This window comes from Notamacropus eugenii, chromosome 5 (genome assembly GCF_028372415.1).
Source record: "Notamacropus eugenii isolate mMacEug1 chromosome 5, mMacEug1.pri_v2, whole genome shotgun sequence".
Classification (NCBI taxonomy): Eukaryota; Metazoa; Chordata; class Mammalia; order Diprotodontia; family Macropodidae; genus Notamacropus; species Notamacropus eugenii.
In genome coordinates this window covers 49290696-49313969 of record NC_092876.1, presented here as the reverse complement: position 1 = coordinate 49313969, position 23274 = coordinate 49290696, and the positions used below count along the sequence as shown (strand labels likewise).

The 23274-nt window shown below is 40.7% G+C and overlaps 1 protein-coding gene across 4 annotated transcripts in view; it reads right to left on the bottom strand.

The window, feature by feature from the left end:
- Positions 1–23274, bottom strand: part of UBE4B (ubiquitination factor E4B) — a 149618-nt gene that overhangs the window by 35036 nt on the left and 91308 nt on the right. For 3 of the 4 annotated variants that reach the window (XM_072608812.1, XM_072608814.1, XM_072608815.1), the window contains 10 exons: positions 17328–17469; positions 16334–16434; positions 14742–14856; positions 9693–9776; positions 7527–7583; positions 6673–6789; positions 6486–6584; positions 5697–5810; positions 5076–5274; positions 4544–4682 (listed from right to left, as the gene is read on the bottom strand). In XM_072608812.1, the coding sequence (XP_072464913.1) occupies positions 4544–4682; positions 5076–5274; positions 5697–5810; positions 6486–6584; positions 6673–6789; positions 7527–7583; positions 9693–9776; positions 14742–14856; positions 16334–16434; positions 17328–17469 (1167 nt within the window). The remainder of the gene's footprint in view (positions 1–4543; positions 4683–5075; positions 5275–5696; positions 5811–6485; positions 6585–6672; positions 6790–7526; positions 7584–9692; positions 9777–14741; positions 14857–16333; positions 16435–17327; positions 17470–23274) is intronic. The other variant, XM_072608813.1, reaches the window with a different exon arrangement.

The following is a 23274-nucleotide window of genomic DNA, read 5'->3' as shown; positions in this document are numbered from 1 at the left end:
TATGAGTGGGTGGATAGGAGATATTCCAGACCACAAACATTCAGTTTCCTTATTTGTCTTCCTGGGATCAAAATATTTCTTTCATCAAATATTAAGGCTCTGATGTTTATTTACTTGCCAAAATCAAAAGACTGTGTTTTCAATAGAATGGTTTCCTTCTTTATTATTTTCATTATTAAATAAAAGCTCTAAAAACTGGGCTGAGTAGTTTATCTGGGTACAAGAGGCTAAGAGGAAGAATTCTCTTTTTCAAAAAAAGGATCTCCATAAAAAAAACTTAAAACATATCATCAAGGGATTATGAAAAAAACGTGAAGGCTTCGTTCCATTTGTGGCGTCACTGATGTGCATCATGCCAGCAGGGAGCAGACTGGGACTTCTGGGCAGCCCATGCCCAGCCTCAGGAGGTCGCTCACTATCCCAGGGTATTTGAGTTTTCTAACATTCTGTGCTACCAAGAGAATGTGCAGGCTCTCTATCAGTTATCTCTTGCTCCCAACCCATCTTCTTTTCTAGTCATAAATGTCTTTTATCTTTTGTGCTGCTATTCTTTTTTCAAAATGTATTACAGATAGTTTAAAAAAAAAAACTAACACTGTCAGTTCCTAATAACAGCAACCTCCCCCAAAGACAACCCTTTCTTCAGAACAAAGGAGTGGTTAAACAAACAAACTGCCTCAACTGGCCATGTCTGACAACAAATGTCTCATCAGACGCCACGATTCTCTACCAAGAGGAAGGAAGGAGGCCTATTTCTTCACCCCTCCTCTAGAATGGTCATTGCATTGATTGAGTTACTTATTTTGCACCCACGTGTTTTCTCTTATGTGGGTTAAGATAAACTCGTGAGTAACTATAGATCTCACTCAGATTAGGAAACATGAAGAGGGCTGGAAAAAATCAACACAAAGTTAGCTACAGACAGGGACATGTGGGGGACTTCACCATCTAGAGGGAATCCCTCTTCCACCTGGACTCTGAGCTGAACACTCTACTTCAGTGGTGTCAAACTCAAAGAGGAACAAATCCCTACTGGCCACATATTGACTTAAGAACCACAAATTAACACTATGTTGTGCTGTATTTTTATTTATTTTTGTTAAACATTTCCCAATGACAGATTCATCTGGCGTGAGCTTGACACCTCTGCTCTAATTGACAGAAAATGCCTCTGGGGAACAAAAGCCTCCCTGCTTTATGCCTCATTAAGAAGTCTGATCACCAGCATTTCATGAGCACCTGTTACCTTCAAGGAACGTCCTGCATTCAAGGAACTTAATCTACTGGGGGAATATAACCCATTTTATATAAGGAAAAGTACCAAGAACTAAGCACAGGGGTCAGAAAAAGTTTCCAGAAGAAGAAGACCTGAGCCCAGTCTTGAAATAATCAAGGAAGGAGTACGTGCCAGGCTCAGGGGGATGGCATGGGAAAAATCTCAGCAGGAGGAGAGAGAATGTTTAATTTCCAGGATGTGAGAAGGCAAGTGAGTCTGTAAAGTCAGTTTAGAGTTAGATTTATAAGAGTCTTAAATGTCAAGGTGAGGAAGGTATATTTAATCCTGGAGGAAAAATGGAGCAATTGAACATTCTTGAGCAGGGGAATGATGTGGTTAGACCTGTGTTTAAGATGATTATTTTGGAAGTGGGGTGGAGGTTGAACTGGAGAGGAGAGAGACCAATTAGGAGGTTACTACAACAGTTCAGATAAGAGGTAACAAAAAATTGAAATCAGGTAGGGGAAATGCAAATGGAAAGAAGAGAACAAGTATTGATGAGGTTAAAAAAGCAAAACTGACAAGACATAGCAACTGACTGAAATGGAGGTGGAAGGGAGGGGAGGGGAGCTGGGGTACGACTTCAAGATGGCAAATTTGGATAACTGCAGTGATGGTCACACCCTCAAGGGAAACAGGTGAGTGGGTGAGGAGGGGAAGAGAAATTTCATTCTGGACATATTAAGTTTGAGACACAAACAGGACAGCAGGGGTTGTAATGCAGAGCTGGCCCCATCGACTAGGAGCTGAAGCCACAGGAGCTCATGACAGCACTGAGAAAGGATGCAGAGAAGAGCAATCAATCTAGGACTCAGCCCTGGTGGGGAACAACGATCTTTTAACAAATCATTTTGTTTCTCTTCAAGCCTTCCAACATACCCTCTCAAAAGAGGTCCTTGTCTTATATTTGACCCCCTCCCCCCAAAAAATTTGAGGCCATTTACCAAGAATTGACTCCCTTTTTTCCTTCTCATATCACTTCATTCAGAAATCTTCCCCCAATCTCCCCATTCATTGCATTCTCAGATGAAGTCACCTTGCTACATGAACCCTTGATCCCATCCCCTTTCAATTTCTCCAGTAAACTGTACCCATTCTGATCCCCCCTTGCTTTATCGTCAACATCTCTCTGGCTAGCAGATCCTTCTCCAAAGCCTACTAACATGTCCACATGGCTCCCATGCTTAAAAAATTCCATTTGATTCTACCATTCCCACTAGCTGTTGTACTTTATCTCTCTTTTCCCTTTTGTGGCTAAATTCCTCAACAGAAAGCTATCTTTTCCTACTTGAGAAAAAAACTATTTCCTTTCCTCAATCCCCTTTGCAATGAAGCTTCCAAACTCATCATTCAACAAAAATTAACTTCTGCAAAGTTAATAATGATGTCGTAAAAAAAAATTCTTTTTCAATCAACAAAAATCAGTCTTACCAATGATCACAATTGCCAAATCTAATGACTTCTCTCAATTCTCTTTGAATCCTCTGTAACCTCTGACATTACGGATCATCAGCCCCTCCTGGATTTTCATGTCACTGTTCTCTCCTGGATCTCCTCCTCTTCCTTCTCAGCCTGATCAGGTCCCATAACTGTGGGTGTCCCACAAGACTCTACGTGAAGCCCTCTTTTCCTCTCATGTGATAATCCTGTCAACATCTGTGGGGGTCAATGAACATTTCTACATGGAGGATTCCTAGGTCTACAGATCCTACTTTTTCTCCTCATCAATTGATTTTTAAACTTTTCTAGTTGTATGTCTGATAGGCACCTCTAACTGAACATGTCTGAAGCAAAATTTATTTTCTTTTACCCTAAACCACCTTTCCTATTACTATCAAGGCTACTGTCATCCTTGCCCCCACTACCCTTCTGCTGGTTCACAAACTCAGTGTCATCTTGAATTCCTCACTTATGACACACACACTTCCAAACCTTCTCATCTCTGTTTATGGAACATCTTCTTTACTCTACTCACATGACCACAATCATAGGTCAGACCCTCATCAACTCTTGCCAGAACTAATGCAACAGTCTTCTAAGTGATCTCTGCCTGAAGTCTGTGTCCACTTGGCTACCAAAGTGATTTTTCTAAAGCATAGGCCTGATCATGTCATCTCCTGCTCCAGAAGTTTCCATAGCTCCCTATTAAAGATAAGTTCTTCAGAACCTGGTCCTTTCCTACCTTTCTGGTCTTCTTCCCCTCCATGTTATCTAGGGTCCAGCCACACTAGTTAACTTGTTTCTCTAACATTACGCCTGCCGTCCTGCCTCTCTACTTAGGTATGGGCTGTCCTCTGTGTCTGAAATGCTCTATCATGGTACGTTTCTTGCTTGATTGCCAGCTTTTCCTGGGAAATGGAGTAATGTCATTCCACTGTGCACCCATCTACTGCTTCTGAGGTAAGGGGAGAAGAACCACATCCTTTGAGAATCATCTGTACAGATGGGAGCTGATGAGATCACCAAGAGAAATAGTATAGAGACAGAAGAGAGCCCAGGACAGATCTTTGAGGGGCACCTACAGCTAATGGGCATGAGGGGAGGCTGGTTGGAAATCCATCCAAAGAGGAAGAAGTAGGAGGAGAACCAGCAAAGACCAGTGTCACAGAAACCCAGAGAAAAGGTTTTCAAGGAGAAGAGAGTGACCAACAATGTCAAATGCTACAGAGAGGCCAAGAAAGACAAGGACTGAGAAAAAGTCATTAGACTTGGCAATTAAGAAATTACTGAGAAGGCAGATTTTTGTTGATTAAAAAAAATAGTTTAAGAAGAAATTCATTGGTAACTTTGGAGATGCTAATTTCAGCTGAATGAGTTTGGAAGAAAGACTGCAAACAATTAAGACGAGAATGCGAGGAAAGGAAATGGAGGCACCAATGCAGGCAAATATTAGAAGGCACTCTAAAATAGGTCATTAAGAGACAACGTTCATTAACACAGCCGATCTAGGATATCTTCCAAACTTTGCAGTCCAGAGAAGCATAATGGATACTCTCTTCAGAGACTCTCAAGAGACTCAAGGATATTCAATAGAAGAAATACGAATCCTACAAATGACTTGCCTTGTCAGAACACAACAATGGTTAATGATTAAGTCACCCTCACTCCTACCAGAGTCTGAATGCATATGGCCAACAAATGTGCTGCAACATGAATACCTTCTCCATCCAAGATCAGTAGGGAAATGGGACTGTGTATGGAAACACATGATCTAGATACTGAGTAATGTCATGGGTGATAAATATATGGGGCAGGCAGAGCACTAACCTGTTAAGCTCCCTGATGGCCCGGAGTCTGCGTATATACCGACGACAGCTTGGCAAAATAGAGAGGTGGTGGGCATGCAGCGTAAGGAAGAAGCACTCTGTAGGGAATTTCGGCTCAGAAAATGGAGACTGATCTCCATCTAGGAAAACATAAAAGGGGAGAGTGAATTAAAAATACTTAAATGTATTTAAATACTTCATGACATTTCCCCTACAATTTCAGTGATATCATGGAAAAAAAATTTTTTAAAATTATGGCACAATGGAAACAGTTCATCATATAGTCAACCCTTAGCTGAAAGACCCATTCCCTTCCCCCTCAAAAAACTATTAATAATATACCAACTCGGCAAAAAGCATTAGTGCTAATGGAAAATTAAATAACATCTTTAAAAAATATGAAAATATTAAAGTTTATTTTAAAAAATGAAATTAGAAAAACATTAAAATGCCAGGTGATCAGTAATATCAGAATAAGATAACAGTTCTTTCTACAACTCAAGAAGTCAATACAACCGAAAGACATTACTCACAAAGTTCAGTCATCCAGCCAGCAACCTCTTCCATTGTCGCTTTCACTCGTGTCTCATCACTTGGAAGAACAATACGACACCGTGGATGGAATATATAAGTGGGATCTATTGTCTCTAGCTTGATCTTGGTGCTTAACTGCTGCAGTACCCAAAGGAAGTTTAGCATAAATCCATCCGTAGACACCAACCGATCATCTGTCTGTGAAATGAGGAGAGACAAGACTGGCTCAGGACAGCAAAGTCTCTGTTACTCCTGTGATATATGAAAAGGTAACAAATCAAAGCCATGGTGCCTCCAAGCAGCAACACAAGAGCTGTAGCATTGAGTGTGTGACATCAGCTGGTCTTTATTGAGGGCTGGAGGCAAGTATCACACATAGTCTTATTTCTAGTTTACATACAGAATAATCCAACAAATGCCTCCATTTCAAGGTTCTTATTACTAATGCCCAGCTACCTTTGAAAAAACTACCCTCCCATACTAGCTTGGACTTGGGTCAAGTTCTCTGGTCCTGCACTCAACTCTTACCTATGTATTGTATTTTGAGTGAAATGAGAATGACATGCTGTCAATTCACCAATGTTTGAGGGGGCAGCATGCACTTCCCCAGGAGTCCTTACCTGCATCTGCGCTTTCTTCATGTTGGAATTGACAATAGCTGCCATGTAACTGAGAGCTGCCTCACGAGTTTCACCATTCAGCAAAATACTATGTAGAATCTTGAACAACTCTTGCTGAAATTTTGAATAAGAATGAACAAAATAGTTGCCTTGAAGAATGAATAATTCCCCACCTAAAATTCCTATAAAAGAACTTGCTGAGAGCAGCACTCACACAAGAGGTGTTTGGCCATATCCAACTACATCATAAAACTAGCTCTAGATGCCAACAGGTATGCCTGAGTAAAGGCAGACACCTCAGCTTTGAAGAGGGCGAGACAGAGGAGGGTTTCTATTGCACAAAGTCACTTTTTACCATCTGCTTGGCCCAACAAAGAAGTATTTCCACAAATTAGTACATATACAAGCCTGGAATTACTCTACTTGCCTCTGGAAGCTTTGGTCTAGGTTCTGGACAAAGAGGAGTCATGTACTTTCCCCACCGTGCTAAATTCATAAATGAGACCAGGTGAGAGAATATGAACATCTCAATGCTGGAAAGACAACTCAGCCTTCAAGTCCTCCAAGGGAACATCAGTACAAACAACACAGGGTGGGAAAAGGCCAGTTCTTTAAGAACAAGAACTATTGCTTTCCCAGGGAGTAGCATATTATCTTGCATAGAGCAGGCAACTGGTGCTTGTAGAACTGAGGGGTTTTTTTGTTTTTTGTTTTTACCATCATCTTGGAGGTTATTAAGAAACCACTTATGGTTCTTTTGTAAAAAACCTCACTTGGCCGAACACTTACTCTAGCTGACTCCAAGTAATGCTGTAGTGACTGGCTGACCACTCGGGTGTTCTCTAGGGTAATGGCAGGCCCTGAGAAATACTTTTCAACCACCTTTGTCTGCAAGAAAAAGAACACGGTCAAGTTCCACACAGTGACACTTGGAGGAGCAGGTCAATGCCCAGAGAGTCAATGGTCAGGTACTTACATCATCCTCAGCAAAGACAGAGAGACTGAAGAAGGCCCCCAAATAAGAGAGTCTTTGCAACTCCCGCCCAGAACCCGGGCTTAAGGACTTCGGCAGCCACAAAGGCAAAGAGGCGACCTACAAAGACACCAAGTTCAGCAGGGAACATATTCAATGCCCAACTGCCTGCTTTGGTAACATGAATGCAAATGGTCCCAGGAAGACATTAGGCGACTGTGCTGAAGTCTACGATGCTTTCTCATCTCAGCCCCAGAAAACTTCATTCATTCTGTTGGACTTGACTTCAATTTTCAAATTCCAAAGCAAGTATTTTGAATCAAAATGAACTCACCCTGCCAAAAAGTTCAAGGGATTTCTCTTCTGGAAAAGCTACTTACTAATAATAATTAATGAACACTCTCTATTCTGAAATACCTTGAAGTATAACCACTTTGAATTTATTTGTATTTCTTCTCTTTATGTAGGTACTTGTCTTTCCCATCAGAATAGGAGGTTCTTGGGAAGAGAGACTAATTTTTATCTATGTATTCCCAGTGTATGGTAGATATTTAAGAAATACCTATCAGTCACTTAATAACACAGCATTATTACAAAAAAATTTATAACTCAACATTTGAAATTCAATTAAAATTATTATCTACTACTCAAGAAAATATGCTTTTTATTTTTAAGTTTTGTTGTAAATTACTTATAAATATTGTTTTTAATAATCATAGCTCACATTTACATACTGTTCAATGTTTAATCAAATGCTTTCCTTATAAGTAGGAAATGTTCTCAATATTGTTATTTTAAGGGAATACTTTAGACCTGTGATATGGTTGTTGGGAGAAAAAAAAAAAACCAACACTTACCAAACTACAAATGGGATGGGTTTTCCCAAACTTAATTTCACAGAGTTCACCTAATGCCTACAATTAAAATAAGAAAGATTTAGTCAAATATGGTTTACCTAATACACAAAAACAGCTGACTATCAAAAAACACAAGCTACTTGACCCTTGTTTATATCTTTAACAATTATTAAGGAATAATAACTATTGATTCTGGCTAAGGAAAAAAAGGTGCTTTTCCTATATTTTAGATGTTACAGTGACTACCACTCTACAAAGGCATACAGAACTCCTATAAAGAAACTAACTACTAAAGCTAACATGTACCTGAACTGCATAAAGCCATGGATTCTGCCTAAAGCATTATCATAGCAAGAAGAGATACACTAGCTGGCAACTTTGCTAAGTCTCCAAATTCTGCTTGAAGTCTGCAGTTGCCCTTCCAAGAGAAGCTTGTTCCCCTACATCATGGGATTACAGGAGTCACTTAACACTAGATAAACCGTATCAGGTATCCTGATGTCAGCCAAAGCTTTAAGGGCTGGGGACCAGAGCAGCCTCTGCAGAGCATACATGCATAGTCACAATTCCTGCTAAATGGATCAGCACAAGCTGCACACCAACCAAGGCCACGCCCTCCCTCTGGGGCAGGCACCAATGATGGCACCTCATCACACTATTGTCCCCAGAACACAGGCTTTCTGTCTTCTGATGAAGACCAGGACATGTTGTTGATATTTAACACCCATAAGTCTCATCTGAAACAGCAAGTGAGCTTAAATTCACAAATGAAAAAGCTAAAACAAAAAAGAAAAGCTCCCTTTTGGGAAGGAAATGTTCATGTAATTTTAACAAAGGGAAGAAAAGAAAAAGAAAATGTCGTTCAGGAGGGCGCTTCCTCCCTGAACTCCACGTCACATGAATAACTCCTTGTCTTGTACTCTTCAATGCCAACGACAGCGTCAATGATACAGGGTGTCTTATGTGAGTAATGTGACTGGACAGAACCACACAGCATGGGCAGCGGTCGTGGTCCTTAACACAAAGACAGTACACAAGGACAATTTCTTGACAACTTCTCTCATCTTATGATCCATTTCAAATTTCAGTTGTTTACTTCCCAGAAGGGGTCTCCCAGATTCAGAGCATCTCGTCCAAACTCCTCCTTTTGTAGGAGAAAACTAAGGCCTGACAAGTTTCCCCAGAACATGCACATGGAGGACCAAAGATCTGAACCCTGCTATTCTGACACCCCATCTAGTCCTTCTCCCACTAGACACCTTGGCTTCCCTTGGAAGTGAGAGACACAATTTAGTAAAAGGACAACAGAGCATGCGGGAAAGAAGCCTTTTCTTATGTATGTAAAACAAAACTTTTCCATTAAATGCCCCTGTTGAAATATTTTAATAAGTTATTTGTGAAGGAGATTGTCTGACTCCATATTTACATCTTTTCAAATCTAACACAAAAAAGATTCAGTTTCAAATATCAAAATATTGTTCCTCCAAACAGCCAATGTCACGAATTCAAAGCCTGGGAAATCAAATTCTCCTCTTTTTAGTACCACCACTTATCGTCAACCATAATCAGATGAGGATTTAGCTGACAACTCTGTCCATGTTGCATAATACTTTCTAAGAACTGTGCAGAAATACAGTAGAAAGGTAAAGTTCTCTGCATAGGAAAGAAGTCTGAACTCAAGGCTCATATAGTGTCAAGTCGCAAATAAAGGTGGCCCAGAGAGTTATTCTGAGGAGATTCAGAGCAAAAACATACTATATAAATAGGAAATGAAACTAATGATTTGCTTTAATTTGCGCTCAGAATTGCATTCCAAACATGTTATGCTCATTTACCAGGTGACTTGGGAATTTAAAGTAATTGTAAGTTGCTTTTTTTCTTCTCCTATGAAGAGACACATTTCAATAGCTGCTCAACTCCTAAAACATTTCCTGACTGGTGGCACGAGCAAAGCGCTATCTTCTGGACTGCTAATTCGCCCCAATCATTTATCTCCCTGCACACCAAACATTCTGAAAAACCATTATCAAACTATTTTAAGTTATAATTTAAACTAAGGAAAACAAGCAAGGATTAATTATCAATGAAAGGAGGGAGTTGGTAATATTAAACATTATCTCTGGGAAAAGAAAGTCATTTATTAAAGGGTTAAAAATAAAGCTTTACCATAAGGGGGTATTTAAAGTAGTCACTATCAAGGGAGCACTCTTTGGCAGCAAGAGCCAAACCTTGTAAAATAGGGATAAAGATCTGGAAAAAAAAAAAAAAGAAAGAAAAAGAACAATGTTAAGACAATTCAAAAACTGGAACCAGATGCATTCAATAAGCTCCTGTTCTGGGCCATGGTCCTTAGCATACAGATAAGGAACAAGGCACCCACCCACTTGAGTGATGCTCAAGGCTCTCCTCTACCAGGGCAAGCCCTGAAGCTCAGGAATATCATGGAAGGAGTCAAGCCCACCCTGTTTTCTATGGACTATCAGAGTCTCTTCTGGCACACAGCAACTCTTTCTTTATCTTACTGTAGTTTTCCACATGCTTATTTTTTTCTCTCTGCTACAAAAAGTCCCTGAAAGAAAGGACCACAACCCAGGAATCTTTGAGTCCTCTAAGTGCCCGGGTGCTCAACAGACGCTTGTGGAACCTCAACAAATGCTTCTCAGAACTTGACAAGTATGTGTTTGCTGAATGAATGGATGGATGAATAGATGGATGGATGGCTTGGTGGCCTCAACAACCTTTAGGTGGTCCTTGCAGGAGGAGCACAGATTCTATACCCTGCCAACTTCACACAAAAGAGCCAGCTGAGAAGTTCCTCTATAGGTCACCTGCTTAAACCATGTGTGATGAAATCAAAGCTATTTTCTCCACATTTCCTCAGATTCATGGATTTGGAGGGGAAAAAATTCTTACCAAGAAGTTGAGCATCCCACATTTAATTCTGTACATTTTACTGATGTAATTTGGGGAGAGGGACAACAAAATCAATACCAGATCTACTCTATTAGTCCAAAAAAATATACAGCACAGCAAAGGAAAACATATAACGAGTTAGAATAGCCTGCTTTCCAAAAGAGTGAAATTCATGGGGCTGCACAAATTTAAGAAAATACTTCCCTAAAAAATCTTCCCTCTGGGAAGATGGCCACTACAAAGTTTAATCATCACATCTTGCCCCCTGGTCGCAATATATTCATCTTTAGGTAGAGCCTAGTCAAGAGCAGAACACACTGAAACTGAATTGGGTGACTCCTAGCCAAAGGTCTAAAGACTGATGAAGTCAGAACATAGAGTCTAGGAGCTTGCAAGTAATACCTACCATAACCTTGGAGAATGAGACAATTCTCTTTCCTAAGAGTTTTGTCCCTTCTATCTACTAAGCCCTCTCCCCACTCATCTTCTCGCAGGCTTTTAAAAAAGCAGAGTTTGACAAAGGCTCATCTGGCTGGCACTGTCCTTAAGTGATCTGGAGACGGATGGAAGCACAAGCTGGAGCTCAAGTGTTTGGCTTAGTAGCTACAATAGAACCAGCTAGAGTAGAAGGAACAGATTTTTGTAATCATCTAAAATGGCAAGCTAATACTTAGAATCAAAAAATGACAATTATGAAGAAAATATCCAACAGTTATTTCATTAAGATCATCAAGAAAATCCTAAAGAAAAGCTAACTCAATAGCACTATTTCATTTGATACTGTGACCCCAATTCTATTAAAGCTTGTCTAAGGAAAAGGGCAAAACAGATACCATCATACCTTAACAAGCAATAGCTTAAGATTTATGTCCCACTTTAGATTTTTAAAATATTTGCTCTTATTTTTAAAAAGTCCCCCCCCCCCAAAATTTTGAGCTATTAAGTCCCCAAAATAATATCAAGACAACACTGGTTTATGAAGCCCTCCAAACATTAAAAGAAGAATTGGGCTTTAACAAAAAGATTTTACAATTCTATCTAGCCAACTCCCTGAGTCAAAACATAGAGAATCCGTCCCCCATTGAAATGCATTTCAATTTGCCGTCCATTACCAAATACAGATTACTTTAGTTTTCTAGAGAAAAAAATTCAATGACAAAACAAACAAGGAAGCAGCATCGTTTAAATTAGAGCAAAATGCTGGAGTTAAACTCTGGGCTAAATGACCTGGTCATCAAAACCTTTAGTATTCTTAGAGAAAAGCTGGGGTAAGTATCACTGAGGCATTACTGAGCTGGTTTTGATCATACTTATACAGCTATTGTAACAACCCTAGACAAAAGTGAGATTATTAGTAACTGGACGAAACCTAATTCTAGTAAAGCTTGTCTCTCTATATTATTCCATAGTATACAAGTAAGCCTGCAAGAAATGAATTTGATTTCTTTCTAAAGTTCCTTTTCTGGTGAGATGAGCTTCATTATTCACCGGGCTCCTCTCATTCCTGTGACTCAACAAGATTAAACCAATAAGTGATCTGAGACAAGAAAATCATCCACAAACAAAACATACGTGTACACAATATTTCAAGTTAACGAACATTTTTACCTTTGAAATTTTATCTCCCAATTTAGAACTATAGACAGCCCACATGACCATGGTTTCACACAATCCTTATAATCGACCAAAGATAAAATTTGATTCTACCATAGGTTAACTGGGAGAGCCATGACTGCCCTGTGAGTATTTCCCAAGGCTCTGTCTGTCCTGGACCCTTTTCATTTCTCCATCATTGAACTTCATGATCTATCATCCCCCATGGGTTTCAGTGAGCATTTCTAGGTAAATTATTTCCAGAATTATAAACCCAGCTGTAACCTCAATCCTGTGTTTTGGTTCTTCATCAACTGCTTTTTGGACATCCTGAACTGAGCAGACTGTAGGTTTCTCAAACCTAACATGTCCAAAGGAGAACTTGGGATTTTTCTTCTCAAACTGTCTTCTTCTCAGTCTCCCAGTTACTCAGTGACACCTAGGATTCCTAACTCACACTCATCCCACACATGCAATCCACTGCCATAGCTTGTCATTTCTACCTTTACACCCTGGGCAAGTCACTTAACTCTTGTGTTCCTCAGTTTCCTCATCTGTAAAATGAGCTGAGGAGGGAAATGACAAACCACTCCAGGATGTTTGCCAAGAAAACCCCAAATGAGTCAGAGAACATCGATATGGTTCAACAATAGTATGTCACGCTCACAGCCACAATCCTGATTCCGGCCCTTGTCACCTTACCCTGTCTATTGAATACCGTTCTAAGAGCCTTGGGTCTCACTGTCTCATCTCTCCCCACCATAATGCACTGACCACTAAGTTGCTGAAGTGTTTTTCCTAAAGTAGAGGCACGATAATGTCAAGACCTCTACTCCAAAAACTCCAGGGACTCTCTAAGCTCACGTATCAAGTCCTCTGGTATTCCCCTGTCTATTTCCCCAGGCTTCCTGTACTTCACATCCTCTCCCATTCGGCCACAATGGTTTCCTTGGTCTTCCTCAAACACAACGCTTCCATGTTTCTACTCAACACCTTTTTATTGGCTGCCCTGTGGCTAGAGGAGGATCCTCCCTCCTCACCTCTCACCTTCACCTGCAATCCCACCTTCAGCAGGAAGTCTTTCCTAGCCCTCTTCCTTCTACTGCCCAGATGATGGTGTGCTCTATCATGGAGTATTTTCCATTGGCTTTGTAGACACACTTCACATACCTTGTTATTATAGACATACTGTCTCCTCCATTCGAATGGGAGAGCCTGAAGAGCAGTTCTGCCTTTCTTTGTATCCCCTGTGTTTAGCACAGTGCTTGGCATACAATAAGGGCTTAATAAATGCTTGCCAGTGACTTGACTATGCCTAAAAACGACACAGTAGCCAAGCCAGGGTAACAAACAGGTCAAGGATCTCTTTTTCTTTTCTAAGCCCAAGTGGACGATCATCTCTGAGAGCAACTTATAAGGAAGAAGAAAAACTGCCTGCTTTGGGAGATGATGCAGTGTCACCAACTGTCAGTGAAACTTTCAATTTCTAAATATTCCAATGGAAACTGCTGACTCTCTAACACAGGAGCATCCACCAAACCAGCTAGGGATGACATATAGCTCTAAACCTGAAAGCCCCCAAAGTCTTTTACTCTACTCACACTCTGTGAGCTTTCATAACATTTTATACCACGATAACTTAAAAGGGCTTAAAACGAGAGCAGTATTGTGGCAGAAAAGATCACTGAGATATTAATATTATACCTAGTTTACAAATGAAGGGTGTTTCAGATCATTGGGTTAATTTGTCAATATGAATGGCTAGTGAAGTTTCCTTTGAATTCCAATCATCCTACCTTGTGGGATCCTTGATCACACTGTTATATCACTATTTAACCCTGAATGTATTTGCTTCTTCTCAACATCCTGATTGCAAGTTATGTAAAGAAAGGAGCATATGTCCTTTACTGTTAGAAATGCCTCTGAGATCACTTGCCTGCAGACAGGAGGCAATGGGCCCAAAAATCACCCTTGTTTTTACCTGGGTATCCTCAGCATTTTGTGCAGAACCTTGAATATTATAAGCTCTTAATAAGTATGGGATGAATTGTGGAATTCGAGATCATTTTGCAGAGGAAGAAATTGATTCCCAGGGACCTTCTGTGACTTGTCCCCACTTCCAAGGGGTGCAGGGAGGCAGTGCTCTGCCACATGCCAGGTGCACTTTCTATTCTACTATGATGCTTCTTGGAATCACTCACAGTGGAACCTGGCAGTGGTGGCATTTTTCAAAGGAAATTTGTGGACTTCCTGATCAAGCTCTCGATTGAGTAAACATTTACTAAGTACTTGCTGGGTACGGAGAAGACAGAGAAGGTGAAAGAGGCCTGTCACCTTCAAAGGGTTTATTGTCTAAAAGGGATGAGATGATACAGGTAGAACATGGTATGGGCAAAAGTGGAGGAGCAAAGAGTGATTCCTCAAAGCTGGAGTGAACAAGGGGCTTCTCAAAGGAGAAGAGCATTTTTAAAAACCCTGATGGAAAACGAAAGTGTCTCTCCTTCCCAACACAAAGAATAATGGATAATAATTCTTTTTGGACAAAAACCACATGGACAAAAACCATTTCATCCTTCACATGAAAGGAAGCTACTACTTATTCCATATTTGGAAACACTGCACAGCCCCCATTTCCCAGTATTCCATCACTCAGAAGCCTAGGTACTTATGGACCGAAAACCAGCAAATGAAATGCCAGAAGCCTCTTACCTGTTTGAACACTTCTTCATCCTGGTGGGTTGTTCTCACCAGCTCTTGGATGAAACCAAATGGGAGGTTCCGACACAGCATATAGGGTACCAACAGAGACTGCTGCTGCATGGACCTTTATTCAAAAAGAAACCAAAAACAATGAAGGACGTTCATTACGATCTAACCCAAAGAAGATTACAGAATCTCATATTAAAACAGAATTGGGTTTTTAGGTGCTAAAACTCTTTGGATATTCTGTGTTAATAATTTACAAGACTCAGGAAAACCTGTTTTCTACTTGTATACCTATCAACCTGTCTATGCCTTCTTTGGTGAAGGCTAACAGGATTTTCAAAACAACCACTGTGTCCTCTTCCTCCAGGAAAGGGAAGGGAAGAAAAGGAAGGGGGTGATAGGAGGAGGGATGGGGAAGGCACAGGGGTATAGGGGAAAGAGGGGACAGGAAAGTAAAGGGAGGACAGAACTCCTGTCCAGATAGTTTATTAAGAATGAAGCACCCAAATCTAACTTTATGCCCATGAAGCAGTCAGAACCTTGGAAACTTCTGGGAATCATCAAGAAGCAACTAAATTCCTCTGTACAGCTCCTTGTTTATAGTATTAAGGAGCCTATACATTTTATTTTTTACCAGTACTTAAGTGTTAAAAGACTCAGCTCAAAAAGTAGAGCCTCAGATTATATTATGTTTTTAAACCTAAATGTTTTAAACCAAACATAGGAGCACAAGAAAAGAGAAAGCATAAAAGTTTTACCAGCCAAAAGCAAGAATGAATTTATCTGAAGATTGGGGGGGGCGGGGGGGGGGATGGACACTAGTATATATTTAAGGCCCCTCCTGACACTGTGTGCTCTAAGGGCACTCCCAGGTTGGAAGATGTGCTTGAGCTACTTGCTGCTGTTACTCAGGGAACGCAAGTTACTTTGGATTACAGATTAAGCAAAATATGAGACAGAAGGACAGGCAGAGGAGGAAGAAATTGTATTCCATAACTAAATGTAACTAATATTAAGATTATTTAATGCTTTGCTCTATCCATGCCATTAGTCTTCTCCATCACTAGATAAGCAAAAGTGACCATGCCTGTATCTACAAAAAGTAGTCTATGGCTTTGATTACTAGATAGTTCTACCTATTTTAACCCATATTGGAGAATGGGTTTTATTCTTTAAAAATTTATTTTTAAAAATAAAAATCTTGCCTCAATGATTCTGATATATCCACAAAGCCAGATTCGTAGTTATCTTAAGAAGGTATTACAAAGTTCTTAAAATAAAATGAATTTTAATTTATTTCCATCTTTCTTTCACATATGCCATAGAGCATGGGTGGAAGAGGAGGGCAAGTTTCAGCTGAGGGGAAGAAAAGGGGAACCAAAAAATAAAACCCAGGAATTCCAGCATTTTAGAGATAGACAGGTGCTCTCCATTTATGGAGGAAAAAGCTCCATCATAGTTCTGTGAGGTTCTGTGGCATACTATGGCTTACAATTAATACAGCACATCAATTCCCAAAAGGTTGTAACTTATTCAACTCAATGGTGATAATCCTCTCACCGTTAAACCCCCACAAATTCCACAACGCTCCATACCTTGGTTGTGTTAATGAGCCCTGTAACACTAATGCAGCATGGGATATGCACTGTGAGCGGATGTTGCTCAGTAACTGGCTGACTGCCGGTTGGCTGCACATCTGAAAAAGAAAAGTAGAGGTTGTTATGCCAGAGACAAAGAAAGCGTCTTTCTACAATGAAAATTGTCTCAAGAAAAATGCTCGCAGAGAGGGAATTTTCTCCTTCTCCTATTCACAGTGAAAGGAAGATATTCTGCAATAAAATCTCTGGTGACAGAACTTCTTGCTGCCTGGACATCTACTGACAGGGGAAAACAGGTTCCAAGCTGAGCTAGTCATTCAATCTAGCATCACCCAGTCCCAGACCACAAAGTCAAAGAACCCTCTTGGTCTCACAGAGCTATGACCTCTGTGACTGAGCTGACCAAGTTCCATCACAGGTCACTGGGCCCTTCTGTGGGTATAAAGGCAGTGTGACAACAACCAGTTTCTTCTGCAATTTAAAACTGGGAGAGGCATCAAAGGCAAATCCAAGATGGGAATGTCCTTAAAAACAAGAACCAAAGAATCTCAGAGCATAGTGGGATCTCTGGTCTTTAGTCATGCCAACACTTGGACAAGAATCCCATATGTGAAAAAGACAGAGAGCCTCCATCCTGAAAAGGAACCATCAGGCAGCCCAGCTCCATCTTGGACAGTTCTCACAGTCTGCCCCTCTCCTTCCACCTGCACCACTTCTACTGATTTCTCTGAGCTGTGTCCCCTCAAACGGAAACAAAACAATCTAACTCCTCTTTCATGTGACAGCTTAGAGAGAGCTTCTGTCATCAAGTCTAGAGCTTTCCCCACTCCATGCCAATCACTGGATTCAAGTGATCCAAGGAAAAAAGGATGATCACCTAATGCTTATTAAGAGGACTTTGGGTTCCCTATCAGAAATCTCCGATGCTCTGAATTGCTCTGGAGGCTGACAAAGCAGCAATGGGTAATTCTGTCAGCACATTCCAGCCTACCTTTGGTGCTTTTCTTTCCTCTATTCCAACTCTGTCAAAACATTCGATGAGGTAGTTCAGCATATCTGTCTCCTTGCACATTTCAATGGTGAAATGGTCACTGCAGGAATCAGAAGCACTCGCCCCACCAGAGGCTCCCAAACTTGGGAAATAAAGGTGAGAAGGAGAAGAAAAAGAAAATTACTCTTTTTTATCCCATCTTCTTGAATTAATTCTTTTTGATTATATTTTATTTCCACAGCAGAAAGCCTGTTAAGATGCCCTGCAGATCACACAAAGCATAAACCACCATGCCATAACACCTCGATGCCTTGTTTTATCTGTCCCATAACAAACCTGAGACTGCATTTTGGTCCATTTCAAGAAGACACAAGCTGTGTATGCCTTTGATCAAAAGAATCTCAGCTTCATTTGCTGAGGGCGGAATGTTTACAAAACCCAAAGGCCAGGGTTGGATAAAGCTCTAGTCATCTATATGCTGACACTCTAGTTTGGAGTTACCACAAGCCAGACTTCAATGCTAACACTAGACTCTTTTCTGTTTTCGGAAGCTATTCAGGGGGTTGTGGATGGATGGGGACACATGGCACCAAAAGAGTCTCTATTTCAACTCCCATTCTCTTCGTTACTTAACAGGTTTGGAGATGGGTAACTTTTTTTCATCTGGAAGTTGAGAGTTTCAATCTGATATCGAGTACCCAGTTTTCAAAAAGTTTAAACAAATCATATCGCACTGTGTTGTGAAAAGGGCAATGGATGATTAGAAAATTTGGGCTGTACCATGTGACTCTAAGTCTTTGGACATACACATACATTCTCTTAGCTTCAGTTTATTAATAAGAAAGAAAGAAAGAAGAGAGAGGAGAAAGAGAGAGAGACCAGACACCTGCTCTGCTTATCTCATAAAAAGTGTCAAGAGATAAAATGAAAAGTACTCCATAAACTGTGCAGCACCATAAAATACAAGGAATTTCCAAATAGATCCAAAATATACCACAGGTTAGTGTGGAAAATGGCAAAATGCAGCAAGATCATTAATCAGCAAACCAGAGACAAAGTCTTCTTTTCAATTCATAATTTATCAATATACACTGAAGGCTAATCCAGGGAGAGGTCAGGAAGAATAAAATAAAAAGAAACTGACGAATCACAATACAATAAAGGACAAACCCCCAAGAAATCTGAGGAAAGCTCCTCAGCTGCAATTTTGGGCAAGGGAGGCAAGGTCGGAAAAAGGAACCTAAGAATGTATCTGGTTTTCTGAGAACAAGTATCAGAAGACAGTTCCAAACAAGCAAGATGACAACAACGACAGTTTTCAGTCTGAGGCATTATAACTCCAGTTAATATGATCTATAGTTTCAGGAATTACTCTCCTATCTCAGTAAAAGATATTAACTTTACAGATAGACTAAAGAAGCAGGCAGGTAACCATTGGCCAGCCACACTGACTGAGAAGGTAATGAGGTGTGTTAACCATTTGGCTTCCCAAGAGGACTATTCTTTAGTAAGAAGGATGTAATCAAAAGAAAACCTTGAAAAAAGACCTCAGTATTATTCTATTTGTTCTTATGTCAGTGATTGATGGTGCAATTTGCCAGAATCTCATTTGTCTGTTTATCAGTTTGATACCACCACCTCTGCATCAGGAAGATGTACCTCTACCAAGAGAAGACAAGCAGAAGGTGGAAGGGGAGAGGCTTTACTGAGCACTGCTAGTTCATCTCAAGTCTGGGGCTCTCACACAAGAGCACAATGCCTTTCTGCCTGCTCTTCTGAGTTTGAAGGAACAAGTTTTCAATGTTCTGCCTGCTGTAAGACACTCTCAGTGATCACTGCTCAATAGACTTTTCCTGTGGTGTATTATATGATCAATAGGATGGAGGAAGAAATATCTTTTCTTGGTTCCTATAAAATAAAAAACTAAAAGTAGGTCCTCAACAAATTGACAGTTGAAGCTTTCAAAAGTACTTAAGTTTTCCTAACATTTTTGCTTCCCAATTTATGATGGGAAGTTATTGCAAGCTACATGGTGCCAAATCATTACCTCTCCATAGAGTAGTACTGCACTCATGCAACCAATGTTTTATAGAAATGGAAGCTTGTCACTGGACCTGAACATGGATTTGAATTTGCATTTTGTTTTGTGTGGCTCTGGTCATCTGTAAAATGAGAGCAAACACTGGTCGAGAGCGAAGGTCACTGGTGAATTGTTCTAAGTGGCATTTTAAAAATATCATGGAAAATGAAAGTGGTTCAAGACTGAAGAAAGGTTAAGTGTTCCAATTTTTAAAAAGGGGAAGAAAAAAATCTACAAGCCACAGTTCATTAAGCTGCCTTCCATTCCTAGGGAAGCTCTAGAATTGAGCATCAAAAAGTTGTTCTGTGAGCATCCAGAAAGGGAAGCAGTGATTACAAAAGAGCCAATGTGGTTTTATCAAGAATGGGTCATGCCAGACTAATCAATAAAATAGTTAGCGAGAGGAATGCTATGGATAGTTCACCAAAATTTTAGCAAATCTCATGTTATTCTTGTGGAGAAGATGGAGAGAGGTGGCCTAGAGGGTAATGCACTTAGGTGGTTTAGAGCTAGCTGGATGGCTAGATTCATGTAAGTTGCTGTCATTGCCTCTATGTCAACCTGACCAGAGGACTCCAGCGGAGTACCCCATGGATAGAAGGGACCAGTGATCCCTTAGAAGCCAAATCCAATGGACTTCTCTGAGTCCTCATGGTACTTGATCTGTCTGCAGCTTCCTCTTCCTGACCCTCTGTTCTCTCCTGGCTCTTCCTACATGCTTGACTGTTCTTTCTCAGGCTCTTCACCTCTGGATGGATCTTCACCCAGCCTTCTTTCATACAGATGATTCTCAGATTTATCTCTCCAACCCTAACCTCTCTCCTGACATCCAGTCTTGCACTTCACCTGACTACTGGATATCTCAAACTAGATATCCTGCAAGCATATTAGAACAAACATGCACTTCCCTCCTTCCAATTACCAAGGCTTACAGCTTAGGTGTCATCCTTGTCTCTTTACGCTTAGTTCCCAACAATCTGCTGCCAAATTCTGTGGCTTCTACCTGTATAACACTTCTTATCTGTGCCCCCTTTTCTCCTCATCACCTCATATCCTCAGATTTTTTTTTTTAATTTTTTTATTTTTTTAATGTTTAACAATCACTGCCATACAATTGCGATTTTATCCCTCCCCACCCACCCCCCACTACCTCCCTCCCTCCCCACGACTGCATACAATTCTGTATAGATTCTACATATACTTTCCTATTGAGTATATTTTCACTATAGTCATGCTATGTAGTCAGACAAAGATAAATGAAAAAATCCGTATAACAAATCAGAACATGATACACAAACAGATACACATACACAAACATGATCTGCTACATTATGTGAGTGACTTCCATATTTCTCTCTCTGAGTGTGGAAGGCATTTTGCCTTGAGGTCCACCATTGGGATTTTTTTTTTTTTCAGAAGTTCTTGTGTTATTACAAAAATCTAAGTCTACCAGAAAAAACTCTCACACACTGTGGTTGTTGCTGTGCATAAAGTTCTCCTGGTTCTGCTCCTTTCACTCAGCATCAGGTCATATAAGTCCTTACAGGCCTCTCTGAAGTCTTCTTGTTCATCATTTCTTATGGCACAATAGTACTCCATTACATTCATATACCATAATTTATTCAGCCATTCCCCAATTGATGGACATCCCCTTGACTTCCAGTTTTTGGCAACTACATAGAGTGCTGCTATAAATATTTTTGTACATGTGGGACCCTTTCCCATTTTTATGATCTCTTGGGGATATAGTCCTAGTAGCGATATTGCTGGGTCAAAGGGTATGCACATTTTTGTAGCCCTTTGGGCATAGTTCCAAATTGCTCTCCAGAATGGTTGGATGCGCTCACAGCTCCACCAACAATGAATTAGTGTTCCAACTCTCCCACATCCTCTCCAGCATTTATCATTTTCTTGTTCTGTCATGTTTGCCAATCTTATAGGTGTGATATCCTCAGATTTTTACAGTAGCTGCTGGTTGGTCTCTCTGCCTCTAGTCACTCCCCACTCCAGTCTATCCTGCATGTGGCTATCCAAATGATCTTCTTAAAGCACAGGCCTGGCCATGTCATTCCTTCTCCCCCAATCAATAAACTTCAGTGGCTCCCTATTGCCTACAGGAGCAAGCAAAAAGTCCTCCATTTGGCTCTTAAAGCCCTTTCTCCCTTTCCTATCTTTTTCCACCTCACTTCCCTCCCCATAGTCTGTCATCTGGTGACACTGCCCACCTCACTGCTTCTCCAACAAGATGCTCTCTCCTGACTGCATTTTCACCGGCCGGCTCCAGGGCCTGTAATCCTCCCCATCTTCATCTCTACCTCCAAGCTTCACTGGTTTCCTTCAAAGTCTCAGTTTCTGCAAGGTCTTTCCTTGTCCCTCCCTCAGTATGCAGTTGTCTCCCCCACTAGAATACAGCCTCCTCCAGGGCAGGAGCTGTTTCAGTTTTTCTTTGTATTCCCAATACTTTAGCACTCAGGAGGTGCTTAATAAATGCTTGCTAAGCTGAGTTGCTCGGTGCCTATTCTCTATTCTATTTTACATGTTTACGCATGATCTGAATAACAGTAAATCCAATCTGGTGATGATCCCAAACATTGAAGGATAACCACAAAGTGAATACTAGATGCAGAATCCAAATGGTCTTGACAGACCAGACTAGAGCATCAGGCCAAATGAAATGAAACTTCTCATATTCACCAGCATGAGATGGGGTGTGGCATGGATAGACAACAGCTCTTCAGAAAAGGGTTTTCGGCAGACAGCAAAGTCAATATTAACCATTACTGTGTTACTGAAGCAAAAATACTAACACAATCTTGTGCTCAATAAAGAGCTCCATAGGTTCCAGGAATGTTTAACCCCACTGAATCAGACCTGATGATGCTCAGGCCTCATCTAGACAATTTTCTTCAGTTTGGAAGCCACAGATGAAGGAGCTCTCTGAAAAGCTGGAGAGAGTTTAAAGGGCAAGGAGGATGGTAAAGGACTTGCAATGCCTATGTTCTGAGAACTAGTTGAAGGGTCAGCGCATGTTTAGCCCGGAGAAGACTCAGGGGACAAGTGAGCTGTCTTTGGGTACCCGAAGAGTTGTCTGTAACATGAAAGAGAATATGTCCATGTTCTGTCTGGACCAGAGAGCAAAACCAGGAGCAAAAGGAAAAAGTTGCAAAGAGATCAACTAGGACTTAATGTCATAATCAATGAGAGCCTTTCTGGTGTGGAATGCACTGTTTTGACGGGAACCAAGCAAAGGCAGGCTAAGCACTTGTCAGTATGCCATATTGGGGGATTTCTTTCATGAATGAGTTGGACTAGATGGCCAATGAGCTCCTTTTCCTCTTCCAATTTCTGGGATTCCACGAAGATTTCATGAAAAACTTCTAGGTCTAGAGTCTAGGATGTAGGAAAGCTCTGTGATTAATCATTTCAGTTGTGTCTGATTCTTCGTGACCCCTTCTGGGGGTTTTCTTGGCAAAGATACTGAGGTGGGGAAGGGAAGAAGAGGAATGTGGAGGTAACTGTTACCAAGTATTTTTTAAGAGCTTTTATATGAAGAGCTGCTCTGGTTGGCCCCTGACAGCAGAACCTGGAGCTCCAAGGTAACATCTTGACTTTTCATAACACTTCCTTTCAATGAACATTATCCAAAAATCCAATGAGCTGCTCTGGAAAGTAAATGGATTCCCTTGCATTGTGACCTTTAAGCAAAGGCTTGTGACCACTGCTTGGCTTTGCTCTAACAGGGGATTCCCGTTCACACCTAGTTTGAAGTAACTGGCCTCTAAATTCTGCGACGGTATGCAGTTTCATGTGAATAATCACCTTCTAAAATACATATTTTTAGAAGACTGGATTTTGCACATCAATTTT